At 42.5% G+C, this 27,863-nt stretch overlaps 1 protein-coding gene across 2 annotated transcripts in view; it reads left to right on the top strand.

Moving 5' to 3' along the window:
- Positions 1 to 3,863: 3,863 nt before the first annotated feature.
- LOC110505077 (inactive serine/threonine-protein kinase ULK4) overlaps positions 3,864 to 27,863 on the top strand; it is a 217,682-nt gene continuing 193,682 nt past the window's right edge. The window contains exons 1-19 of one of the 2 annotated variants that reach the window (XM_090221805.1): positions 3,864 to 4,118; positions 4,464 to 4,601; positions 4,774 to 4,873; positions 5,018 to 5,157; positions 5,407 to 5,572; positions 7,136 to 7,237; positions 7,453 to 7,536; positions 7,628 to 7,703; positions 8,121 to 8,231; positions 9,843 to 10,003; positions 10,104 to 10,173; positions 10,348 to 10,414; positions 11,694 to 11,798; positions 12,190 to 12,250; positions 12,417 to 12,601; positions 15,028 to 15,074; positions 16,160 to 16,238; positions 21,610 to 21,717; positions 23,645 to 23,728. In XM_090221805.1, coding sequence (XP_090077931.1) covers positions 4,464 to 4,601; positions 4,774 to 4,873; positions 5,018 to 5,157; positions 5,407 to 5,572; positions 7,136 to 7,237; positions 7,453 to 7,536; positions 7,628 to 7,703; positions 8,121 to 8,231; positions 9,843 to 10,003; positions 10,104 to 10,173; positions 10,348 to 10,414; positions 11,694 to 11,798; positions 12,190 to 12,250; positions 12,417 to 12,601; positions 15,028 to 15,074; positions 16,160 to 16,238; positions 21,610 to 21,717; positions 23,645 to 23,728 — 1,884 coding nt within the window. In that variant the 5' untranslated portion in view covers positions 3,864 to 4,118. The remainder of the gene's footprint in view (positions 4,119 to 4,463; positions 4,602 to 4,773; positions 4,874 to 5,017; positions 5,158 to 5,406; positions 5,573 to 7,135; positions 7,238 to 7,452; positions 7,537 to 7,627; positions 7,704 to 8,120; positions 8,232 to 9,842; positions 10,004 to 10,103; positions 10,174 to 10,347; positions 10,415 to 11,693; positions 11,799 to 12,189; positions 12,251 to 12,416; positions 12,602 to 15,027; positions 15,075 to 16,159; positions 16,239 to 21,609; positions 21,718 to 23,644; positions 23,729 to 27,863) is intronic. The other variant, XM_090221794.1, reaches the window with a different exon arrangement.

Here is a 27,863-nt window from a genome sequence, read left to right as displayed (position 1 = left end):
TCTGGACGGTTCTGACCTAGAATATGTGGACAACTACAAATACCTAGGTGTCTGGTTAGACTGTAAACTCTCCTTCCAGACTCACATCAAGCATCTCCAATCCAAAATTACATCTAGAATCGGCTTCCTATTTCGCAACAAAGCCTGCTTCCCTCATGCTGCCAAACATACCCTTGTAAAACTGACTATTCTACCAATCCTTGACTTCAGCGATGAAATTTACAAAATAGCCTCCAACACTCTACTCAGCAAATTGGATGTAGTCTATCACAGTGCCATCAGTTTTGTCACCAAAGCCCCATATACTACCCACCACTGCGACCTGTATGCTCTCGTTGGCTGGCACCCACTACATATTCGTCACCAAACCCATTGGCTCCAGGTCATCTATAAGTCTTTGCTAGGTAAAGCCCCACCTTATCTCAGCTCACTTGTCACCATAGCAACACCCACCCGTAGCAAGCACTCCAGCAGGTATATTTCACTGGTCACCCCCAAAGCCAACATTTCCTTTGGCTGCCTTTCCTTCCAGTTCTCTGCTGCCAATGACTGGAACAAATTGCAAAAATCACTGAAGCTGGAGTCTTATATCTCCCTCTCTAACTTTAAGCATCAGCTGTCAGAGCACCTGTATCTGTACACAGCCAATCTGTAAATAGCACACCCAAATACCTCTTCCAGATATTGTTACTTATCCTCTTGCTCTTTTGCACCCCAGTATCTCTATATCATCATCTGCACATCTATCACTCCAGTATTAATGCTAAATTGTAATTATTTTGCCTCCATGGCCTATTTATTGCCTTACCTCTCTACTCTTCTACATTTGCACACACTGTACATAGATTTTTCTCTTGTGACTGTATATTTGTTTATGGGTAACTGTGTTATTGTTCTTGTCACACTGCTTTGCTTTCATTGTTCTCAAATGGCCTACCTGGTTAAATAAAGGTTAAATATTTTTTTTTATAAAATAACCCTAATCCTATAAAGGTGTGTAGTAATTTAACCGTATTATTATTATCGATATGAAAAATATGTTCCATAAGTTCTAACGAGCGTCTCGGGATCTTAACAAAACTCCCCCGACCAGAAGATAATATCGTCAGTAGGCGCTAAAGCAGTTAGCATCTATGAATGGGTTAGATGCTAGTGTGAAGGGAGGAAGCTACAGACTAATTCTGTCAAATGGTAGGCCTATTAGAGTACACTTCTACATTTCATCTGTATAGTACTGTATGTGACCAGGCTAGACCTTGAAGACAAGAGTAGAATAGAATCGATCATAACTTCTTATGTCACCCACAAACACACACACTCACACTTTTAGTCACATTCTCACACACACAGGGGTCAACCATAGAGTAGCGTAGGCCCTACCTGGAGCATATTAGCTTCTGTCAAGCCTTGTTGGCAGTGGCACCTGACAATAGACTGTTTGCACATGACTATATTTTGATTTCATTGATCTGTATCTGTCACACATGCAAGCATGTGCATGCTCTCTGTCTCTCTCTCTCTCTCTCTCTCTCTTTCTCTCTCTCTCTCTCTCTCTCTCTCTCTCTCTCACACACACACACACACACACACACACACACACACACACACACACACACACACACACACACACACACACACACACACACACACACACACACACACACACACAGAGAGAGAAAGAGAAAGAGAAAGAGAAAGAGAAAGAGAAAGAGAAAGAGAGAAGGAGAGAGATTATGCCTACTGTATGTGTGTTGTCTGAAAACACCAGAGAATAAAAGGCCATTTGACCACTCAAAAGAACATCTGACCTTTATCTACTTGCTCTACCCGACAACAAGCTTCACTTAATGTCTTCAAAATCAATTCAAGTCACATTTTATTGGTCACATACACATATTTAGAAGATGTTATTGCAGGTGTAGCTAAATGCTTGTGTTCCTCGCTCCAACAGTGCAGTAGTATCTAACAATTCACAACAATACACACAAATCTAAAAGTAAAATAATGGAATTAAGAAATATATCAATATTAGGATGAGCAAAGTTGAAGTGGCATTGACTAAAAATACAGTAGAATTGAATACAGTATATACATACGAAATGAGTAAAGCAGTGTGTAAACATTGTTAAAATGAATAGTGTTCCATTATTAAAGTGACCAGTGATTCCATGTCAATGTATATGGAGCAGCAGCCTCTAAGGTGCTGGGTTGAGTAACCGGGTGGAGGCCTGCTAGTGATGGCTATTTAACAGTCTGATGGCCTTGAGATAGAAGCTGTTTTTCAGTCTCTCGTTCCCAGCTTTGACGAACCTGTACTGACCTCGCCTTCTGGATGATAGCGAGGTGAACCGGCAGTGGCTCGGTGGTTGATGTCCTTGATGATCTTTTTGGTCTTCCTGTGACATCGGGTGCTGTAGGTGTCCTGGAGGGCAGGCAGTGTGTGTTGTGCAGACCTTACCAACCTCTGGAGAGCCCTGCGGTTGCGGCCGGTGCAGTTGCCGTACCAGGCGGTGATACAGCCCGACAGGATGCTCTCAATTGTGCATTTTGTAAAAGTTTGTGAGGGTCTTAGGGGCCAAGACAAATTTCTTCAGCCTCCTGAGGTTGAAGAGGTGCTGTATCGCCTTCTTCACAACACTGTCTGTGTGGGTAGACCATTTCAGATTGTCAGTGATTTGTACGCAGAGGAACTTGAAAATGTCCACCTTCTCCACTGCGGTCCAGTCGATATGGATAGAGGCATGCTCCCTCTGCTGTTTCCTGAAGTCCACGATCAGCTCCTTCGTTTTGTTTAAGTTGAGGAAGAGGTTATTTTCCAGGCACCACTCCGCCAGGGCCCTCACCCCCTCCATGTTCACACCAGTTCAGTAACAGTTCAGATTGAAGTGCACTGCCCTGTGCATTTAACCTCGCTTGCCCCTCTACAGTTTTCCCTCAATAGCTATCAAAGTCAGGTTAGGAGTTTTCTGAGAACCAGGATGTGGGCAGAGAGTGGGTGGGGACAGGCAGACAGACAAACAGACAGCACTAGAGAAAGAAAGGGAGAGTTAGCTACTATACAATCTATCAGGTTCCAGGGATTTATTTTACACAGGATATAATAATATTATTTTATTTTATTTATTTATTTCACCTTTATTTAACCAGGTAGGCAAGTTGAGAACAAGTTCTCATTTACAATTGCGACCTGGTCAAGATAAAGCAAAGCAGTTCGACACATACAACGACACAGAGTTACACATGGAGTAAAACAAACATACAGTCAATAATACAGTATAAACAAGTCTATATACGATGTGAGCAAATGAGGCGAGATAAGGGAGGTAAAGGCAAAAAGGCCATGGTGGCAAAGTAGATACAATATAGCAAGTAAAACACTGGAATGGTAGATTTGCAATGGGAGAATGTGCAAAGTAGAAATAAAAATAATGGGGATGCAAAGGAGCAAAATAAATAAATAAATAAAATACAGTAGGGAAAGAGGTAGTTGTTTGGGCTAAATTATAGGTGGGCTATGTACAGGTGCAGTAATCTGTGAGCTGCTCTGACAGTTGGTGCTTAAATAATAAAATATATAGCTAATTTATATAAAATATAATATCATATTTTAGGGTACGGGTCTAACCCAGGTTGGAGGGATGGATCCAATAACTATCACCATATTTGCGAATGCTAGCTAGATCTATGTCCACAGTTTGAGTAGGCAGTCAACATTATATGGGCCTGCTTTGTCCAAAGATGTTTCAGTATGAAAACTCTGTGCTTTGTCTGTCTCTGTACACAAGAAGACGCATAACCCTGCATTGTGTGTGCACTACCGCCGCGTCCTTCCTTGTATCCTAGTAACCAAGGAATAGCTCAGTCAGAGGTATTCAAGCAAAATAATGAAATACAATAAGACACAAGTAAATGCTTGTTATGGATCCTTTTCATACAACTTTTAAAGTTTAATATTAGTTTTACATCCATCAAATGTAAAAGATAAATAAAAATGATTAGCTTCATTTTTCTTAAAACCATGTATTTTTACCCCCCTACAGTAGGATTGAAATGATCCAAAAGTGATATCCGGTAACAAACTTCGCGCTTTGAGTTTGAGTTCAAGGGGGGATTTGAAGGTAAAAAAAAGCGCTTTTAATAATATGTATTTTTATTATAAAGCAATTGAACTAGTCCGTGATATAGTTACAGTTAGTTTGTGGATTCTTGTTCTTCTTGTTTCTCTGTTTATGGGAATGTGCGGTTTTATGATATAACTTGCATGGTACAGTTGGTCTGCACAGCTTGCTTCTGTCAGTAAAACAGTTCAAGTTAGCGTTACCTAGCAAATTAGCTAGCAGTTAGCAACCTAGTTTAACTAGCTTAATGCAAATGCCATTTACTAGTTCCAACCTATACAAATGTGCTATTCACCCCCAGAAAGTGACCAACCACTCTCCCTAACTTGAGAATCTTCTGTGCAGATGGAGAACTTCATCCTGTATGAGGAAATTGGAACAGGACGCAAGTCAGTGGTTTATAAGGGGAGGAGGAAAGGGAGCATCAATTTTGTTGCAATTATTTGTAGTGACAAGTCAAAAAGACATGAAATTACTAACCACGTAAGTATCCAGCATCACTTCCTTGTAGTACACACATCCCTTTCAACTGGTTTGACTGAGTAACATTTTACAAGCAGTTTGCTACACCCGCAATAACATCTGCTAAACGTGTATGTGACCAATACAATTTGATTTGATTTGAACACTGACTGAGCCTATGGTGTATCCACAGGTACGGCTAACTCATGACATTAAACATGAGAATGTGGTAACCTTCTATGAGTGGTATGAAACCAGCAACCATCTTTGGCTTGTAGTGGAACTGTGCACAGGTGAGATGCTTATTTGGTACTGTAAGAATACCATCGTTACCTTATGTCAACCTTTTACCTTTACGTTTCACAAAGCATGAATGTGATTTGATAGTGTATAATGGTAGGATAATAATAATCATTCATCATTTCTCTAAATTTTAGGGGGTTCACTGGAGTCAGTCATCACCCAGGATGAGTGCCTGTCAGAAGATGTAGTGAGGGAATTTGCCATCGATCTGGTCAAAGGCTTGAGATACATCCATGATGCTGGTATCGTGTTCTCTGACCTCACTCCCTCCAAGGTGCGGTACAGTATAGATGTCCCGACTCTCTAATTTTCAATTGGTCAAACAATCAACTCTATATCGAGGCTCATCTGACATTTAATACATTTTATAGATCAAACCATCCTAACACTTTACAATGCAAGGAGCTCCTTTTGTCAACTAAGCAATGCTGATTATTTCTAGCCAGCATTTATTCTGTGTCTCAGTTTTGATTTCATGAAGTCAATGGAATTTGATTCTGACCTTGTTTTTTTCCTCCTATAGATATTGTTGGATGGCCCTGGCACTTTGAAGTACTCTAACTTCTGCCTGTCTAAAGCTGAGGGGGAGAATCTGGAGGAGTTTTTTGCTTTAGTCACAGCAGACGAAACAGGTGGAGGGGATGGCAAAGAAAACACATCAAGAAGAAATATCAAGAGCAGAATCCAAGGTGACCCTTACAGTACATATTGTTATACCATGGCATTGTTGAATACTTGTATCTGATTGGCTTGAAGGGCATTCTAGAGCGTGCATAATTTTCCTATAACGCACGGTATATCCCCACGGTAGAATTCAATGGCTTTAGTTCATTCTTACATGTTCTATGTTTGAGCTGCTTTTGAATGCATAAGTCGAATTGAAAACATTATTGGCATTGTTGAATTTGATTTTTATAATAGCAAGCTAGGACTGATGGTTTGGTTAGCTAAACTAGGAAGTCTGTTTGTTTGGTTACCAGGGCAACTACTGTAGCTATCTAGTAAACTTGCTAGCTATGTCAGTAGATGTTGAACACATTTCTACCGGTAAATTAACACATTTCTACCGGCAAATGTGTTAAATTATAGCCATGGTATAAAAGGGATAATCAACTCGGGACTCAATGGGTTCTCTGGAGAATAATGCAACTCCGTGGAAAGTTAGTTCCACCCCACTAGCGCGTCATTCCTAATTTTCCATAGAACACATAGCCCCTCATTGATTATCCCTTACTTATTGGATGTTTACTAGAATGTTCTATCACATATCCTATTGTCACTACACAGAGTCGCTACATTGTTCGCAGGACAAACTCAGCCTGTTTCATTACACTGGTGTCAGAAGAGAAGTGGGATCCAACTTCTGACCCCAGTGTAATGAAACAGGAAGGGAGAGTGATCCAACTTCTGACACCAGTGTAATGAAACGGGAAGGGAGACTGATCCAACTTCTGACCCCAGTGTAATGAAACAGGCAGGGAGACTGATCCAACTTCTGACCCCAGTGTAATGAAACAGACAGGGAGAGTGATCCAACTTCTGACCCCAGTGTAATGAAACAGGCAGAGAGACTGATCCAACTTCTGACCCCAGTGTAATGAAACAGGAAGGGAGAGGGATCCAACTTCTGACCCCAGTGTAATGAAACAGGAAGGGAGAGTGATCCAACTTCTGACACCAGTGTAATGAAACAGGAAGGGAGAGTGATCCAACTTCTGACCCCAGTGTAATGAAACAGGCAGGGAGAGTGATCCAACTTCTGACCCCAGTGTAATGAAACAGGCAGGGAGAGTGATCCAACTTCTGACACCAGTGTAATGAAACAGGCAGGGAGAGTGATCCAACTTCTGACCCCAGTGTAATGAAACAGGCAGGGAGAGTGATCCAACTTCTGACCCCAGTGTAATGAAACAGGCAGGGAGGGACAGTGACCCAACTTCTGACCCCTGTGTAATGAAACAGGCAGGGAGGGACAGTGACCCAACTTCTGACCCCAGTGTAATGAAACAGGCAGGGACAGTGACCCAACTTCTGACCCCAGTGTAATGAAACAGGCAGGGAGAGTGAGCTTTCCCGCGGTGGTCGATGAACCCTCAACTTTCTGGCCCAAAGTCACAAAAGCATGCTCAAGTGGCAGAGTCGATATCCACGCTTATAAACACAGGGTCGCCACAATATCATATATCATATGCCTGTATCATATCACGGTTTTCAATATGTTGTATAATGGAGATGTCTTTGTCTTTCTTCAGGGTCTCCAATATACTGTGCACCAGAGGTGGTCAAAGGGGGGGACCACAGTATCAGTAGTGATCTGTGGGCCCTGGGCTGTATATTCTATGAGATGTTTTCAGGTACTCATCAAATCACTTGGGCTGTGTCCCAGATCTGTTTGTCCTCTTGCCAACTCCTTTGCTCATTGTCATTGCAATTAGTGACAAGTAGTTGGCACAGTAGCACAAACAGACAGGCAGTCAGGCTATCAAATCACTTGATTTATTGACATTAATAACAGTACTCATTTCATACCTAAATAGACCTTCTGTCTTGTTTTGCGGTAATTTGTCAGGAAAACCACCATTCTTCTCCGAGACGTTTTCTGAGTTGATTGAGCTGATATTACTTCAGGATCCTCCATCTCCAAGTCAAACGGGTAAAATGCCAATTTTTATTGCGTAACAAAATATGTTTTTATTGTCACAAGAGCATCTTAATTATAGTCCATTTCGTCTTTGTTGTTAAAGGGGCTTCTTCCTGCAAGCCTACACAAGAGTTCCAAAGCCTGCTTAAAGGTTTGCTTCAGAAAGACCCTCAGAAGAGGTACGTCCCTACTCCCTTCACCAAATCAGATTCTTGGTTTGAAGTTTCTATGATGGATAATTCATATTATCCCTTTGACATATGACCTTTGGAATGGGCGATACCTAGTCAGTTACACAACTGAATGCCTTCAACAGAAATGTATTTTTCGCATTTAACCCAACCCCTTTAAATCAGAGCGGTGTGGGGGGCTGCCTTAATCGACGTCATCGGTGCCCAAGGAGCAGTTGTTGTTGGGGTTTAATTTCCGGCAGTGTTTTCCACCTTGCTAACTCAGGGATTCGAAGCAGCGACCTTTCGGTGACCGGCCCAACACTCTTAACCACTAGGCTACCTGTGTAGGACAAGTGGGCCGACATAAGTTTGGTCAGAAAGAGAGGGCTTTATTAGACTTCAGATTTTAACTGTTCTTCTCAGGATAAACTGGACTCAGTTACTGGTCCACCCATTCTGGAGAGGAGTGTTCTCTGAGGTCCACACCAGCGAGGAGGAGGAGGAGGAAGAAGAAGATGTCTCATTCAGCTCCAGGTAATGTTTATGTTTCATATAACCATCAGGGAATTTATTCACAAAGTGTCTCGGAGTAGGAGTGCTGATTTAGGATCTGTTTTGCCTTTTAGATCACAATGAATAAGATTACATGGACTGGAGGGAACTGATCCTAGATCAGTACACTTATTCTGAGATGCTTTGTGAATACAGGCCTGGTCTCAGTCTCGTTTCCTCAAAGGAGTTACCTCATTACAGTCCCTGGTGGTATGCACCATTTCCTCGAATTGTGTCCCCTGGCCTCAACACAGGGCATTATGTTGGGTATTTCATGTTTGGACATGGATTACATGTTAAACATCAAATTTCAAAACAAATCCAAGTTGATTTGTAACATGCTGAATTGTAGCTTTTTATTGATCCCCTTAAAGGGATACTTCAGGATTTTGGCAATGAACTCGTGAATAGCATTTTTCTATCTCTGCGTGCATTTTGAAGGAAGTTGCTAACTAGCGCTAGCACAAGGATTTGAAGTCTATCATGCTAACAGATACCATAGACTGCTTGTTAGCATTAGTTTGCAAAACTACCTCTAACTTTCTTCATACTGGATGCAGATACGGTACATAAAAATGGTATCAACAAGTTCATCTGACTCTGGGGAAGTAGATAAAGGGCCTCATTGCCAAAATCCCAAAGTATCCCTTTATAGTTAAACCTTTGTTCTGCAATTGTAGGAAATGGACTTGTACAGCAAGCATTTGTCTGCCAATGTTAGTTTAATGTACATAGACAGGTCATTTATAAACTGTTTGAGAAGCTCTGTCTCCCCTGTTTCAACGCCAAACACTGTTGTGCAGTTGCATATCTTCCTCCCCGTTTCAACACCAAACACTGTTGTGCAGTTGCATATCTTCCTCCCCTGTTTCAACACCAAACACTGTTGTGCAGTTGCATATCTTCCTCCCCTGTTTCAACACCAAACACTGTTGTGCAGTTGCATATCTTCCTCCCCTGTTTCAACACCAAACACTGTTGTGCAGTTGCATATCTTCCTCCCCTGTTTCAACACCAAACACTGTTGTGCAGTTGCATATCTTCCTCCCCTGTTTCAACACCAAACACTGTTGTGCAGTTGCATATCTTCCTCCCCTGTTTCAACGCCAAACACTGTTGTGCAGTTGCATATCTTCCTCCCCGGCCTTTTCTCATGACATAACTTCTTGAGAATGCATGTTGGTCTGATGTTATCATAAACCATTCCTGTGTGTTCAGGATGGAGCCTGGACCTGCCCAATCAGATGGGTTGTACTGTGAGCCGTTAGTGGGAGGAAGACAAAGGACTTCACAGAGCACACACACAGACACAAACGTGTTGCTGATGTTGAATATGATTTACTAAGTGCAATATGAGCATAAGATAACAGTTAGTTTCACTTGTGTAATAACCTATACCTCTAAACTCTATAACCATGTAATAACACAGCAGGTTCTTTGTAACTACAGTGTAGCTACTATAGGTGTCTTATTACTGTGTAGTTACATAAGTCTAAGGTCATGCGTTTCCTTGCTGTTTGTAGTCTGGTGATGTTTTACTAGTTTACTAGTTGATATGCACTAGCTGATATCTGACCTTTCGTTTGGCTGCAGTGTGGGGAGGAGTGGTGTCTGTGCCTCTAGCCAGTCATCAGCAGTGACACCTGTCTCAGTGACCTCCCAGGGACCAGGAGGGGGATACAGAGGGGTACAGGGAGGGGCCGCAGGGGCAGAGGAGCCCGTCCGCATGCACCCCAACAAATCATTCCGATTAGGTAATGCTTTCTGGGAAGGTGGAAGAAGACATGTTGATGACAGCTGATGACAGTGTAGGAGCTATGTCTGAACATAGTTCTATTCTTCTTCTTCTCGTAGACAAAATGACAGAGCTTAGACCAAAGAGTGCACTGGACAAAGATACCAGGGAGTCCATATTCCTCCTCAGGTATGATCAGTGTTCATCTCCAGTTGTTCTGATAATTTACTGAACATTGTGTTGGATCAACAACTTGACTTAAGTCAAACTGGAAAATACTAATCTCATGTCTTTTTTTAAAAATTAATGTTTTTTAAAATCTCAAAATGAAGCATGTTTTATGTGATCTTTTTCATCAATCAGCTCTCGTCCAACTCCAAGAATGAGTTGCACTGCAAGAGATCCACCCAACAGGACACCATTACCTCAAGTGAGTTCTTCTCTTATCAAATAGCCAAAGGAGAGCTCTGCCATACCTCTGCAACCTTCTCCACAATTACATTTGAAGTGTAATCTTTCTGTGAGCTGTCTGTAATCAGAAACATGGTAATAGTAATCAGACTATTACCATGGCGCCTGTAGACTGCAGAAACTGGTAGTTGAGAATTCATTATTTTGAAAGGTTATTCTCGGTTACAGTTGTTTGTTAACCGTTGGCGCCCTCTACAGCATTCTCAGTGAAGTGCATATTTTTTCTCCAGATGGATTTCCTGTAAGCATAAGGACATTGTAATACATAAGAATGTCCAAACTTCACTTTCATTTAGCCGCTTTAGCCACTTTAATTTATGAGATCTTTGCAAGTCTGGTGTGTGAGTAATGTTTGATTATCGGGCTGTAGTGGAGCGGGTCAATAGCTTCAAGTTCCTTGCTGTTCACATTACTAAGGAATTACACACACACACCAACACAGTCGTGAAGAAGGCACAACAACGGCTCTTCCTCAGGAGGCTGAAAATATTCGGCATGGGCCCTCAGATCCTCAAAACGTTCTACAACTGCACCATTGAGAGCATCTTGACTGGCTGCATCACCACTTCGTATGGCAACTGTTTGGCATCCCACCACATGGCGCTACAGAGGGTAGTGTGTACGGCCCAGTACATCACTGGGGCCCAGCTTCGTGCCATCCAGGACCTCTATACAAGGCAGTGTCAGAGGAAGGCCCTAAAAATGGTCAAAGACTCCAGCCACCCAAGTCATAGACTGTTCTCTCTGCTACCGCAGGGCAAGCGGTTCCCATACAACAAGTCTGGAACCAACAGGACCCTGAACAACTTCTAGCCCCAAGCCATAAGACTGCTAAATAGTTAGTCCGGGTAGCTATTGGTTAACTATTTAACTATCTGCAGTAACACCTGATTTATCTATCTTGTTGCCTGTTGACTACTTTATAACTACCTATATGTACATACAGTATCCACCTCAACTACCTTGTATCCCTACACATGTTCTCAGTACTAGTAGCATTTATATAGTTATCAGTACTCATTGTGGATTTATTCTTTGTTATTGTTTTTCTATTATTTAACAAAAGAAATCTGTGTTCATGGTTGGGAAGTAAGTAAGTATTACACTGTTAGTGTACACCTGTTGTGTATAAGCATGTGACAATTAAAATGAGATTAGATTTGATGTTCTACATGATCACATACTGTAATTGTGCTCATTTGTAATGATGACATCACTGTGGTCGTTGTCATCTCCAGGACAGTGTGGTGGCCAGTGGTCTGAATGACATCAGTTACTGTATAAAGGACCTGGTGTACACTGACTCTGACCTGGCAGTAACACCTATTATGGACAACCCAAAGGTAACTCAAACTACATCATGTAACTGTGCTCTTTCTCCTGTTAAAAAAAACACGTTTTCTTTCTAGTAATACATTGTTATTAATTATTGTTGGGTTTTGAGTTTTCATGAAAGGCATGTCACTGTATTTGTGAATGTGACATTAAAACTTGCTCTGTATTTAAGCAATAGTTTCAGTGCCCATGCTGATGGGGAATTTTAGGGAGGTGCGCGGTTCCGCTGTGCGTCCCCCATGGACGGTGGACTCGGAACCAGATAGTCCAGCGTCCCATTGTGAAATATCTATCACGGGTCCTCGGCTTTGGACTCTGAATTGTTCTTAAGAACAGAGGTGGGCAATCCACAACTCTTGTGCATTCTAGTAACAAAGAAAGATGTGTATATTTTTTCAGATTCTGAAGACCGCTCCAGTGCGATATGACCTGAAGACTTTGTGTGTCCGAGCATACTCAGGTAATGAAGAAGAACAAATAGGAAAGTCTCGACTGCTGTGCTGCTGCTGAGTAACACTTGGACACACTCTGAAATTGACAGGTGTTTAGCAGGTGTTAATATACACACACACGGGTTAGACAGACAGCTAAAACGGTTATTGAGCTCCTCTGACCCCCCCCTATAGTGGAGAAGCTGTCCTGTCTGAGCTCTGAGGACTGGAGGGTGTTTCTGCAGCAGCTGTGCTCTTCTCTGGAGGCCCAGGCTGATAAGACCACGACGGGGGTCCGCTCTAAACTCAACCTCCTCTGCTATCTGTGTACCATAGCTGCCCACAAGGACACAGCTACCAGGCTCATCAACTCCGAGCTGGTAAGGGAAGGGTCACTGCCTGACGGTCTGACCACATGCCCAGCATGCCTGCCATTCCTCCCAGGGCTGCTGCTTTTAACAAGACATGGGCCCCTCTAGGCTAATTTAAGTGTTCAGAACTTAGGCTCTCAGAAGAGAATTCTTAGAATCACAACACAACCTCTGGCCTTGCTGAGGCTTCTCAAGTGTTAGAAAGGTGAAAGGCCGCGGCACTACAAAGCCGTCAAAGGGTTCCTATATTTACCATGTGACCCGAGCTCCTTAGCATAGCTACAGTACGTGTTGGCCTCTGTTGATCAGCGGGAAGCTGAAACAGTAGTCAGCTAGGTGGGACCAGGAAGTTAACGCTTTCCTCAAGATAATAATAAAATTAACTTCCTATTTCCTTAACTTTTTGTTACTGAGATCCGCTCAGCTATAACATGTTCAATGACCCTAGTTATTTATGAGAGCACAAAGACCAGGAGGATGTCCCAAATGACACCCTATTCCCTATATAGTGCACTCCTTTTGACCAGGGTCTATAGAGGTCTGGTCAAAAGTATTGCACTATATAGGGAATAGGGTTCCATTTGGACGCACAGATATCATCAAGTTACTTCCTCGTTGCAGTGATGAGGTATTACGTTGAGACATAATCTGGTGAAATTTAAGATCAAATCTCTTGTTTATTAATGAAATGTTCAGACTGAGGATTGATTCAAGCGTAGTAAATATATTTATCCTATAACTATTAACCACTAGATGGCATTCCATCACTCACTTACTCAGATTGAACTGAAAATGACATCACCACAATCATTAGACCTCATGGTATCTTTAGTATATCATTTCTTTAGACATATTCGGACACTATAGCCAGCCGTGACTGAGTTTATGACAATGATGTATTGGCAACTTGACTAATTCAGTATTGTACTACTGAAAGACGACTGGACTGAAAAACATAATGGAAAAGTAATTCCTTCGGAAAGTATTCAGACCCCTTGACTTTTTCCACATTTTGTTACGTTACAGCCTTATTCTAAAATTGATTAAATAAATACCCCATAATGACAAGGCGAAAACAGGTTTTTAGAAAATCTTTGCACATTTATTAAAAATAAAAAACAGAAATACCTAATTTACATAAAAGTATTCAGATCTTTTGCTATGAGACTCTAAATTGAGCTCTGGTGCATCCTGTTTCCATTGATCATCCTTGAGATGTTTCTACAACTTGATTGGAGTCCACCTGTGGTAAATTCAATTGATTGGACATGATTTGGAAAGGCACACACCTGTCTAGACAAAGTCCCACAGTTGACAGAGCAAAAACCAAGCCATGAGGTCAAAGGAATGTTCCGTAGAACTCTGAGACAGGATTGTGTGGAGGCACAGATCTGGGGAAGGATATCGAAACATTTCTGCAGCATTGCAGAGTTCCCCGAGAACACAGTGGCCCCCATCATTCTTAAATTGAAGAGGCGAAGGTTCACCTTCCAACAGGACAACGACCCTAAGCACACAGCCAAGACAACACAGGAGTGGCTTCGGGAAAAGTCTCTGAATGTCCTTGAGTGGCCCAGCCAGAGCTCAGACTTGAACTCAATCAAACATCTCTGGAGAAACCTGAAAATAGCTGTGCAGCAACACTCCCCATCCAACCTTACAGAGCTTGAGAGGATCTGCAGAGAAGAATGAGAGAAACTCCCCAAATACAGGTGTGCCAAGCTTGTAGTGTCATACTCAAGAAGACTCAAGGCTGTAATCGCTGTCAAAGGTGCTTCAACAAAGTACTGAGTAAAGGGTCTGAATACTTATGTAAATGTGATATTTCAGTTTTTATATTTAATAAATGAGCACAAATAAAAAAAATCTGTTTTTGCTTTGTCATTATTGTGTGTAGATTGATGAGGAAAAATAACAATTTAATAAATGTTTGAATAAGGCTGTAACGTAACAAAATGTGGAAAAAGCCCATGGTCTGAATACTTTCTGAAGGCACTGTACATATAAGTGCGTCACATATTGTCCGTCACAAATGTCACCCTATTCCCTATATAGCATGGGCCCTGGTCAAAAGTAGTGCACTACATAGGACATAGGATACCATTTGAGATGCAGCCTAGACCTTGGTAGTTCAGTCAAATCAAAGTGTATTGGTCACCTACACAGATGTTATATTGGGTGAAGCCACATGCTTGTGTTACCAGCTCCTAACAGTGCAGCAAAAATGTCAATCAAGTTCACAAATAATAATAATAAAAAAGTCAGGAAGTCATGACTGTCAGAACTAATCCAGTTGACAACGCAAATAACACTGTATCAGTAATCCAAATGCAATCTGTGCATATATCCACTGAAATATATACTAAGAATGATATGTACAGCAGATATATTGCAGTGTTAACCAACTGCTGTTGTGTTCTCTCCATTTGTGACAGTTCCCTGTGTTGACCCAGCAGCTGCGTCTAGCACCTAACTGGGATGTGTGAGTTCCTTTAGCTTCCACCTGTCTGACCCCATACATACATACATACATACATACATACATACATACATACATACATACATACATACATACATACATACATACATACAACCATTCTCTGCATTCTCCATGCTCCAGTGCATGGAAATAATGTCTAGCATGTACTGTAGCCTACTGCACTTTATGATCTGATCTGGTGCCTGGTCTGGATATGCTGTAAATCACTGTTAGCCTTTACAATGATCTGATGCCTGGTCTGGATATGCTGTAAATCACTGTTAGCCTTTACAATGATCTGATGCCTGGTCTGGATATGCTGTAAATCACTGTTAGCCTTTACAATGATCTGATGCCTAGTCTGGATATGCTGTAAATCACTGTTAGCCTTTACAATGATCTGGTGCCTGGTCTGGATATGCTGTAAATCACTGTTAGCCTTTACAATGATCTGATGCCTGGTCTGGATATGCTGTAAATCACTGTTAGCCTTTACAATGATCTGATGCCTGGTCTGGATATGCTGTAAATCACTGTTAGCCTTTACAATGATCTGATGCCTGGTCTGGATATGCTGTAAATCACTGTTAGCCTTTACAATGATCTGGTGCCTGGTCTGGATATGCTGTAAATCACTGTTAGCCTTTACAATGATCTGGTGCCTGGTCTGGATATGCTGTAAATCACTGTTAGCCTTTACAATGATCTGGTGCCTGGTCTGGATATGCTGTAAATCACTTGTAGAGAGATGTCCATCATCAGGATCATAAAAAACACCTTTGACGTGAGGATTTATATTTTTGTTGAAAGGAATTAAGAAAGGATGTTGTATAGATTAAATGAATATAATTACAGCAACACTTATTACTAAATAGTGATAAAATGATGTAAAAAATGGCAGTGTTATTTCTGTGTATGTTTTCCATGTATTTACACCAGACCTGTCTGTCTGTTCCAGGAAGACTATGACATTAGTAGCCTATGTCTATGGATGTTTTTGTATTTCAGGTGAAAACAGTGTCATGTATTTATGGTTAGACCTGTGTCCTGTGTTTGTGTGTGCGTGTGCATGTGTGTGTGTATTCCAGAAAGTTTAAGGTGATGCGGGTGCTGGGGCTGCTGGCATCCCACTGCACTGAGCTCAGAGAGGAGACCCCCATCACTGAGGTTAGTGGTGCTGTCTGTCACGCTGTCTGTCACTCTGCTGAGGTTAGTGGTGCTGTCTGTCACATTGTCTGTCAAACTGCTGAGATTAGTGGTACTGTCTGTCACGCTGTCTGTCAAACTGCTGAGATTAGTGGTACTGTCTGTCACGCTGTCTGTCAAACTGCTGAGATTAGTGGTGCTGTCTGTCATGTTGTCTGTCAAACTGCTGAGATTAGTGGTACTGTCTGTCACGCTGTCTGTCAAACTGCTGAGATTAGTGGTACTGTCTGTCACGCTGTCTGTCAAACTGCTGAGATTAGTGGTGCTGTCTGTCATGTTGTCTGTCAAACTGCTGAGATTAGTGGTGCTGTCTGTCACTCTGCTGAGGTTGGTGCTAATGTCCGTCACGCTGTCTGTCACACTGTCTGTCACACTGCTGAGGTTAGTGGTACAGTCTGTCACGCTGCCGAGGTTAGTGGTACTGTCTGTCACACTGCTGAGGTTAGTGGTACTGTCTGTCACACTGCCGAGGTTAGTGGCACTGTCTGTCACACTGCCGAGGTTAGTGGCACTGTCTGTCACACTGCCGAGGTTAGTGGTACTGTCTGTCACACTGCCGAGGTTAGTGGTACTGTCTGTCACACTGCCGAGGTTAGTGGTACTGTCTGTCACACTGCCGAGGTTAGTGGTACTGTCTGTCACACTGCCGAGGTTAGTGGTACTGTCTGTCACACTGCTGAGGTTAGAGGTACTGTCTGTCACACTGCTGAGACTGGCATCGTCCAGCAGCACTGCACCGGGCCCCTTCACCCTGTTGTCACAGCACCTATGCTTGTCCTTTATGTATCAATGGTGGATGTGTCCCAAATGCATAGGGCTCTGGTCAAAGTGCACTATGTAGGGAATAGGCTGCCATTTGGGATTCGATCGGTGTATCACATATAACTGTCAAAGCCATGAGCTGCTGAATAGTTGAACATCACTTTAACTGTAGGAACCAGAGCAGACAGTGTAGTGGTCTCAATACAAACATCCCACAATCTTTTACACACACACAATTCTAACTATGTGAAAGACCCCTACAACATCAACAACAACAGTCAAATCTGTTGAATTAAAATCCCCTAAATCTGTTACTAATTGCAGCAGAGGCATAGAAGTCTAGTCTCTATGCAGCATAATGATCATCCAATGGGAGCGGTAGTGAGAGAAAGTACCGGGGTGAATCACCAGATGCCACTGTAACCCAGCGGTAGGTAGAGCTCTAAACAAGCGCCACCGATCCACCTGCCCAAACATGCTTATGGAGCCGTTAACAAACCGTCAAAGACATTGCGGTTAATCATTTTAAAAAACAGGATTCTATTTGATGTGAAATCTGGCGCCTCCACCCTTGATCCACGTCTTACATGGGTTTGCCATGATTTCCTGTGGTGGTTTATAGGTTTAAAGCTCATAGAGGAGGGGTATACGAGCGATATACAAAATGGCCGTCGTTAATCGGCACACCAGAGAATGGCGCAGTGACTTTTATTTTCCACAGTCTTCTTTTGTAAAGATGGCTGAGGATTTGTTGCCCCGCCCCCCACCACCCATCTGGGCACAGCTAGCTCAGATTCCCAGAGTGACAGATCCCAGAGGCTTTTATCATTGTGCTCTCCACAGGGGTTCTGTGTCTGATGGTCAGCCACAGTCATGGCCATTTCTGCTTCAGGGCAGGGCTATTGTCACCACCATCTCCATATGTCTGCCACGCTGTGGATCTCAGTGGTCGTCCGTGATCCTAGTTAAAGTTTCCACTGTGAGACGAGTTTTCTCTCTCTTGGTCCGGGCTCGTGTTGCGCCGATTGTTTTTTGAAAGGAGTTCTCACAGTGAGAATCACAAGTTACAATGCCGCAAAGTTCAATGTTTATTGTCAGCGTTGAATTTGATGCCTCAGTACGCTCTATAGGCTACATAACAGAATCAGACGTCAAGTTGGTCCTACACTATCATTACAAACCTCCATTTCTCACAGTCCTTTAAAACAGTGAGCACCAATGACTGCAGCTGCTATTTTTCAGGCATACTGTTGGCTTAGTTAGGACAGGAAGAGAGGAATTAGTTCAGTATTATCCCCTTTCCTCTGCCTGTCTCTATGGATACTTCAACATCATTCTAATTAAGTGTTATCTTCCCTGGCAGAGGCAGTACTTTTCTGTGCCACAAACCACCAAGCCCCAATTCAGACATTTTCTCTCTCTCATGGCAGCGCGTCAATAGTGCTGCACACACTGTCTGCTGTTTCCACCCAGTGTCCCTTAGAAACTGGCCTAGTGTGCCGTGCCGGCCGTCCCTGCAGAATGAGCAGAACAGACTGCCTCCTGCCTCCCTCCTCTCATTGTGGGAGAATTAGCCTGTTCCATTTCCTCAGACAGGGCTTGGAGGCTCGTTCTCACTCCTCACTACTGGAAAAGGAACAGAGTGCTGGGGCCAATGAACACTGCTGTTGATTCTATTCAGTTTGGTTTCTTGTGTCTTTTGCCAAACTATGATTGTGTAAAGATTGTTATTTTAGGGAATTTTAGGTTTGTTAAATTTTAATTTAGGTTGTTTATCCATTACTCCAAAAACATTTGAATAATTTGGTATCCATGTATTCATCATCAAAAACACATCCATAATGGCTTGAGTTCAAATATTGCTCGCTGGCCAAAGCAATATGTCTCACGTCCTTCTGATAACTATAGGCAGAGGCCATTGGTGATCTATGGGACCATAGACTCCTGAAACGCCTGAGGTCATGTGTGTCGCAGGCGTCAGCCCTAGATCAAACACCTGTCTTCTTCTGGACAGCCGTGGGATATTGATTGACCACACTACAGCAGAGCAGGTCACCTTTTGTTTGTTATTAGCTTGCTCCTTCCATCAATAGGACATCAGGACATATCTGTCTGCCTGTCCTGCCTGTCCTGCCTGCCTCCCTGTTTGTAATGAGTGAATGATCAGGCTCAAACCACTAAATGTCACAATACATTCATTAAGCTAAATCACATACCAGGGATATTTTATTGATTCAATTGATCAGTTGCATTAATGTGATGTTTAAATCAAATGTTAAAATCGGACAAATCACAAAGCTACTGCTCGTGAGAAAGGTAGTATTTTCATGTCACTTTGGCCCATTGCCCTTGGTGTGATAATTTGTCTTCATGCCTGCTGAGATGTCTCCAGGAAGACTCCAGTCTCGTGTTGTTCGGAACCACAGCTGAGACGTGATGATAGTGATGATGAGTAACAAAACCTCGGTTGCCTTGAGAAACTGGTCTCTCTGTCTCTCCCTCCCCAAGCCTCGCAGGAATGCTTAATGTTGCATGGCCTTAAACTGTCTGTAGCCTCAGTAGTTTAAAGCTCTGCCTTATGGGTTGGGGGGATGGAGGAGGGGGGTAGTAGCGGATTGTACAGGAGCGATAATGATGCGTTTGGAGGAAGTAGCCGTGTGTTGCGGCTCCAACTTAGCCTGTTTGTTTTCTTGAACAGTGAATCGTCAGTCAGTTGCAGGACATCTCTCCTGCCAAAGCTTCGTTTTTCTCTGGCATCAAACGTGAGCCAAACATCTGTTTCCTGCAAAGTCACCATTTATGTTCTTTACCGGCCAGCGCCAGGCCGCCTCGCACTGAGTGTGCTGCCTATTTGCATAGCACCCTGCTGAGAGCGCTGCCGCAGTAAGTCCGTCACATCCTCCCCACTTCTAAAGAGGACGAGACTAGGAAAATGCTAATTCCACGAATTAGCCAGTTAGGGTGTGTGTTTGCTTATATGTGAATATATATATGTGTGTGTGTGTGTGTGTGTGTGTGTGGGTGCGGGGGGGGGGGGGGGGCAGGTAGCCTGGTGTTGGACTAGTAATCGGAAGATTGCAAGATCGAATCCCCGAGCTGACAAGGTAAAAATCTGTCGTTCTGCCCCTGAACGAGGCAGTTAACCCACTGTTTCTAGGCTGTCATTGAAAATAAGAATTTGTTCTTTACTGACTTGCCGAGTTAAATAAAGGTGAAAATAAATAAATAAATAACACCATAATGACATGTTTTATATGGAGTCTCATTAGCCTCCCTCCTCCCTCCCACCTTCGTCCTTTATCCAGTTCATTCTAGCTCCATACCCTTTATAGTGTTATAATGTAGCTCTGTACCCTTTATAGTGTTATAATGTAGCTCTATACCCTTTAGTGTTATAATGTAGCTCCGTACCCTTTATAGTGTTATAATGTAGCTCCGTACCCTTTATAGTGTTATAATGTAGCTCTGTACCCTTTATAGTGTTATAATGTAGCTCTATACCCTTTATAGTGTTATAATGTAGCGCCGTACACTTTATAGTGTTATAATGTAGCTCCGTACCCTTTATAGTGTTATAATGTAGCTCCGTACCCTTTATAGTGTTATAATGTAGCTCTGTACCCTTTATAGTGTTATAATGTAGCTCTGTACCCTTTACAGTGTTATAATGTAGCTCTGTACCCTTTACAGTGTTATAATGTAGCTCTATACCCTTTATAGTGTTATAATGTAGCTCTGTACCCTTTATAGTGTTATAATGTAGCTCCATACCCTTTATAGTGTTATAATGTAGCTCTGTACCCTTTATAGTGTTATAATGTAGCTCTATACCCTTTATAGTGTTATAATGTATCTCTGTACCCTTTATAGTGTTATAATGTAGCTCTATACCCTTTATAGTGTTATAATGTAGCTCTGTACCCTTTATAGTGTTATAATGTAGCTCTGTACCCTTTATAGTGTTATAATGTAGCTCTGTACCCTTTATAGTGTTATAATGTAGCTCTGTACCCTTTATAGTGTTATAATGTAGCTCCATACCCTTTATAGTGTTATAATGTGGCTCTATACCCTTTATAGTGTTATAATGTAGCTCTGTACCCTTTATAGTGTTATAATGTAGCTCTGTACCCTTTATAGTGTTATAATGTAGCTCTATACCCTTTATAGTGTTATAATGTAGCTCTGTACCCTTTATAGTGTTACAATGTTGGCTTCATTTTATTTATTTATTTTATTTTACCTTTATTTAACTAGGCAAGTCAGCTAACCACTAGGCTACCCTGCCGCCACATTCATGGAGTAATGAGCTTTAAATCTGTCATGTCTAAAGACCTCAGTTGATTAATGGACATCGTTTGACAATGTAGACCTTAGTGCTAAAGTAGAAGAATAACAGGATGGAATGGGGAAAACATCACTTCTGGCACAGTATTCTACTCTGTCTGGACATTGTTGCGTATCCAGTGTTGGTAGGGTACATTATTCAATATAAAGCGTTGTGAAGGGCAGGAGTACTGTCACAACTGTGAGTGAGTGACTGATGCTAGTGCATTCCCTGCGCCTCCAGGCTGTTGTCATGTTCACGGAGCTGATCAGGGAGAACTTCAGGAACAGCAAACTGAAGCAGTGCCTGCTGCCGCCACTGGGGGAGCTGCTCTACCTCATCGCCACACAGGTGACGATATACTCCAAAGCAGTGCCCTTTCAACCCTATGCCTTCTACTGTCTTAATGAAATTGCCATTACAATGAATTAGACCTACTAACTTCTATTCAATCAATCAATCAAATGTATTTTATAAAGCCCTTTTTAAATGAGCAGTTTACAGCTAATGACTTATATGTCTGTTGGCTTAAAGGGTTTATATAAGGGCTTTTATGATGATATTCTGATACTGTTGATAATCTACCACAAAGATACCTGCTTAAATAACTACTGTATTTAAGCACTCTCAGTAATATCAGCACTTAAAGATGTTTGTCTGTCTGCATTTGGTTTTTGTGTTTGATGAATGCTCACTACAGTTTGTGCAATGATTTGAAAACACTAAATGACAAATCGCTCTACAACACACAGTATTGCTTTTCATAGCTTTTCATAATGGCTTGCCACTAGTTTATTATTCCATTGAAAAGCTATGCAAAAAAGCTGTTTAACTTTCACGCTGTTTTGACTGTAAGTTATCTTGACCTCCCGCTGCATCTGAAAGCCATGTAGACACACATGAAGGTTCCTGGTGGTGGGATAGTATCTTTATTTTCAGGAGGGTTCCTGTTCCTCTCTGAGCTCTCCAGTTTGTCAGGGTCACTCAGTGCAGCACACACACAATGGCCATTGACTTTATTAGCTCAATAACCAATAGAAGTAAAGGGTTTTAAAGTGCCATTTATTCTCTATTGGCTATTTGTTTTTTCTCCACAAAAGTATTTTAATGTATGGAAATGTGCTTTCAAGGCTGAATTCAGGTAGCGTTAGTTCTAGTTTAATACAAATACCCGTGAAGAGTCATTTCATGTTATGGATCCACACCATATTGGTACACGCGACAATTCTCTTTCTCCTAATTTATGCTAACTGAGAGTCTTAGGAATTTGTACACCGTCTCCACAGAATAATGGAGAAGCCTCTAAATAATTTGGAGTATTCTGAGATTCGAGCAACATCTATAGGCCCTTTCCTATTATTAATACTACATGGACAACATGGGGAAACAATATGTATGAGGATTGATGTACTGTAAGTATACTGTATTACATAACAAAATAATATTAATAATAATAATATAATAATAATATTTTTTTTAAACACAGAAAAATGAATAGACGGCATAAAAGCAGAGCTTAGGTAAAAACAAGCCATGTGGTTAATGGGCTCTCTGAACACTGCAGATGTAGGATCTTAATTTGAGACAGTTACCTACAGCAGGAAAATAATCCTGCAGCAACAACATTTTTGTAGGGGTTGATGCTTTTTTCGTTAGGGCAAATCAAGTCTGAAATTTCAAAGTGGAAATGACAAACTTTTGAAACTTTTTTAAAACTCAAATATACTACAAGTCTGCATTTCCTGCCGTGCAGGAAGGGATCAAATGAAGATCCTACATCTGCATGCAGCACAGTGTATGATCAAAGGCCTCATTAACACGGATGTAGTGATGAAAAGGTGGGAGAATGTGAGCAGCAGTGGAGATGACAGGAGGAGAATAGTGTAAATGCAAGCTAACTCAAAACAACTTCACATGTAGTGTAATAGGTGCATAAAGATTATTCTGTGTGTAAACAGTGTTTCCATATGCTTTTGGTTCACTACATCACTCCTCATTATTTACTGTCAATATGTTTTGGAGCCAATTAATTCACATATCCCCAGTTTACTACATAATAACACACATTCCCTCACCGTTACCAAAGGCATTTCCAAGTTCCAAATTTGGTAGCTAGCTAGATCATTTGCTGGGGCTTATTTATTTAGCCTAATTACGCTAGCTGCTGCTGCTTTGTTTTACCCTAATTATTCCCCCAACGAGCCGCTACAGAGGTCCTCTCTGTCTCCACTCACAGCCCCTCCCCTTTTCTTACCTTCCCTTCCCTCTCTCCCCGCAGGAGGAGAAGAAAGAGAACCCAGGAGAGCTGTGGGTTGTTCCTGCTGCCGCCTACACAGTGTTAATGAGGTGCCTTCGGGAAGGGGTAAGACTGCTGCACCTGCCTCAGCAGGAGGGAGGGAGGGAGGGGGGTGGGGGACTTCCGCGGTAATGATCCTCCTGCAAGGCCCTACAGGCATTGTTTGCCAACTGCAAGTCAAGGGCATGCAGCAGACCCAGTTGTCAGCCCCTGTCATGTACCTGCATCAAAACAACCCCCGGATGGATGGGTCCTTGTCATGACCTCGCCGGCAATTAACGACCGGTGGATACACACACGTACACACACATACACACTCTGTATGTAGGCTGTGTGTAGTGCAGTAGTGTGTCAGTCAGCCAGATAGTCAGTCTGGCCAGAGGACCGTTGTTCCTCAGCTGGTGCATCTGTTCTTCTTAATTACACAACTGAGTTTGTTTCAAAAGACCATGTCTCTTCTCCCAGAAGGGAGAGTTGATATTACGTGTTCATTATAAACTAATTAGCAAAAGTTTTAGGCTGGCCAGCGTATATACCAATATGGAGCAAGATTTATTCCAAAGATTTGTGAGTTGGGTGGGGGGGAAAATATAATTTAGTTGTACCTATGTACTTAAGAAACTTTATTTGTACGTAGGTCAATTTAAGTCTGATGCCATCTACTGTAATTTCATTGAAAGGATTTGCCTAAAAATAGGTTTTGTCCAGACAGTTTACACCAAATTTGTGAATTCTGATCCATAATCTCCAGTCTTCTATTTAAAACATATTAATAATAATGGTGTAATGGATCCTGTTCATCTTTCCTAGAAATTATGTCAGATGTTTTTATATACCTCTAGAATGTTATATCTGGACCTCACAGCATCAGAGGGAAAGTTAATGTACATGCTTCTTACAATGTTGACAACGTTGACTGTCTGGGATAGTTCTAGAGAGAGTGCTGTCTGAGTGACTGTCTGGGATCGTTCTGGAGAGTTCTGTATGAGTGACTGTCTGGGGTAGTTCTGGAGAGAGTTCTGTATGTGTGACTGTCTGGGATAGTTCTAGAGAGAGTTCTGTATGCGTGACTGTCTGGGATAGTTCTAGAGAGTTCTGTCTGAGTGACTGTCTGGGATCGTTCTGGAGAGAGCTCTGTCTGAGTGACTGGGATCTTTCTGGAGAGAGTTCTGTCTGAGTGACTGTGTGGGATCGTTCTGGAGAGAGTTCTGTCTGAGTGACTGTTTGGGATCGTTCTGGAGAGAGTTCTGTCTGGGATCGTTCTGGAGAGAGTTCTGTCTGAGTGACTGTCTAGGATCGTTCTGGAGAGTTCTGAATGAGTGACTGTCTGGGATAGTTCTAGAGAAAGTTCTGTCTGAGTGACTGTCTGGGATAGTTTTGGAGAGCGGTCTGTATGAGATAGTTCTGGAGAGAGTTCTGTCTTAGTGACTGTATGAGATAGTTCTAGAGAGAGTTCTGTCTGAGTGACTGTCTGGGATAGATTTGGAGAGAGGTCTGTATGGGATCGTTCTGGAGAGAGTTCTGTCTGAGTGACTGTCTGGGATCGTTCTGTATGAGTGACTATCTGGGATAATTCTGGAGAGAGTTCTGTATGAGTGACTGTCTGGGATAGTTCTGGAGAGAGTTCTGTATGAGGGACTGTCTGGGATAGGTCTGGAGAGAGTTCTGTATGAGGGACTGTCTGGGATAGTTCCGTAGAGAAGTCTGTATGAGTGACTGTCTGGGATAGTTCTAGAGAGTTCTGTCTGGGATAGTTTTGGAGAGAGGTCTGTATGAGTGACTGTCTGTGATAGTTCTGGAGAGAAGTCTGTATGAGTGACCGTATGAGATAGTTCTAGAGAGGTCGGTATGAGTGACTGTCTGGGATAGTTCTGGATAGGTCTGTATGAGTGACTGTCTGGGATAGTTCTGGAGAGAAGTCTGTATGACATAGTTCTGAAGAGAGTTCTCTATGGGATAGTTCTAGAGAGAGTTCTGTCTGAGTGACTGTCTGGGATAGTTTTGGAGAGAGGTCTGTATGGGATCGTTCTGGAGAGAGTTCTGTCTGAGTGACTGTCTGGGATCGTTCTGTATGAGTGACTATCTGGGATAATTCTGGAGAGAGTTCTGTATGAGTGACTGTCTGGGATAGTTCTGGAGAGGGTTCTGTCTGAGTGACTGTCTGGGATAGTTCTGGAGAGAGTTCTGTATGAGTGACTGTCTGTGATAGTTCTGGAGAGAAGTCTGTATGAGTGACTGTATGAGATAGTTCTAGAGAGAGTTCTGCCTGAGTGACTGTCTGGGATAGTTTTGGAGAGAGGTCTGTATGAGTGACTGTCTGGGATAGTTCTAGAGAGAGTTCTGTCTGGGATAGTTCTAGAGAGGTCGGTATGAGTGACTGTCTTGGATAGTTCTGGAGAGGTCTGTATGAGTGACTGTCTGGGATAGTTCTGGAGAGAAGTCTGTATGACATAGTTCTGAAGAGAGTTCTCTATGGGATAGTTCTTGAGAGAGTTCTGTCTGGGATAGTTTTGGAGAGGTCTGTATGGGATTGTTCTGGAGATAGTTCTGTATGGGTGTCTGTATGGGATAGTTCTAGAGAGAGTTCTGTCTGAGTGACTGTCTGGGATAGTTTTGGAGAGAGGTCTGTATGGGATTGTTCTAGAGAGAGGTCTGTATGAGTCCTGTAGGAACTGCAGGCACAGGGGACTTTTGTTGATTTAATTAAAGGATTTGTTCAATACAGACTCTGAGCTGTAATGAGAATAATACTATCAGGAAAGTTAAGTGGTGTTGAGAGTCAGTCAGTCAGTCACTCTGTCTCTCTCCACCAGCCACCTTGACTAATAATAACTCTGTGGGTGCTCCTCTCTGAGGGCCGGGAGGGGGATATGACTGAGGAAGGGAAGCACAGCACACACTCACACCACGTCGGTCATTAAGACGCTGCCAACCGGGTGCTTTTCTTATTTATTTCTATTGAGCGATGATGAGTGCTGACTGACACTTGCCTACTTCTCTAGGGAGAACCTCCCCAGCTAAACACAGATTGAAGTCAAACTTTCAGAGTAGGATGGGAATTCTAGCTAAGTTCTGATTGGATGGATCCTGGCTGTGGCAAGCATGCATGATTCAGCGGCTTCATGTCTTTGTAAACAAGAACATATGGCAATTAGACTAGATAGCATAGCCTATATACAGTCTATTAGACACATCACCCCATTCACCAAAATGGATCGCTCCTACAGACAGTGAGTCATGTGGCCGTGGCTTGCTATATAAAGCAGGCGGACAGGCATCAAGGCATTCAGTTACTGTTTGATTGAACATTAGAATGGGCAAAACCAGTGACCTAAGCGACTTTGAGTGTGGTATGATGGTCGGTGCCAGGCACGCCAGATCTAGTATCTCAGAAACGGACTCCTGGGCTTTTCCCGCATGACAGTGTCTAGGGTTTCCCCAGAATGGTGCGACAAACAAAAAACATCCAGTCAGCGGCTGTCCTGTGGGCGACAACAGTTTGTTGATGAGAGAGGTCGAATGAGAATGGCAAGAATCATGCAAGCTACAGTAACAGGCAGGCTACAAACAGACAAATAATGGCTCAGTACAACAGTGGTGTGCAGAACGGCATCTCGGAACACGCAATTCATCGATTCTTGTCACGGATGGGCTATTACGACCACACCAGTTCCACTCCTATCAGCTAAAAACAACAATAAACGGCTCCAGTGGGCAGGCACGCGATCACCAGCACTAGACAATTGTGGAGTGGAAAAACAATGCCTTGGCTGACAAATCCTGATTCCTGTTGCGTCATGCTGATGGCAGAGTCCGGGTTTATCGTAAGCAGCATGAGTCCATGGCCCCATCCTGCCTGGTGTCAACGGTACAGGCTGGTGGCGGTGGTGTACCGCTGTCAAATCTGAAGCAACTGTGTGATGCCATTGTGTCAGCATGGACCAACATCCCTGTGGAATATTTATGACTTGTAGAATCCATGAAGAATCCCCAAAGAAGTCTCTCAGAAGCTCTTCTGGAGGCAAAGGGGGTCCGACCCAGTACTAGATGGCTGTACCTAATAAACTGTCTGGCGATTGTATGTTTTCATATGTTATTTATGGTCGCTTCTATTCCCACACTTCATTTGCAACACTGGTAGCACTAAATTGATGCAGTATTTCCCTGCATGGTTAAAACATTTCAAATTTAATTGATATGT

Source organism: Oncorhynchus mykiss, chromosome 3, assembly GCF_057628025.1.
Source record: "Oncorhynchus mykiss isolate SJ-2025 chromosome 3, ASM5762802v1, whole genome shotgun sequence".
NCBI lineage: Eukaryota > Metazoa > Chordata > Actinopteri > Salmoniformes > Salmonidae > Oncorhynchus > Oncorhynchus mykiss.
Note: the sequence above shows the minus strand (reverse complement) of the source record. Positions and strands in the feature narration are given on the sequence as shown.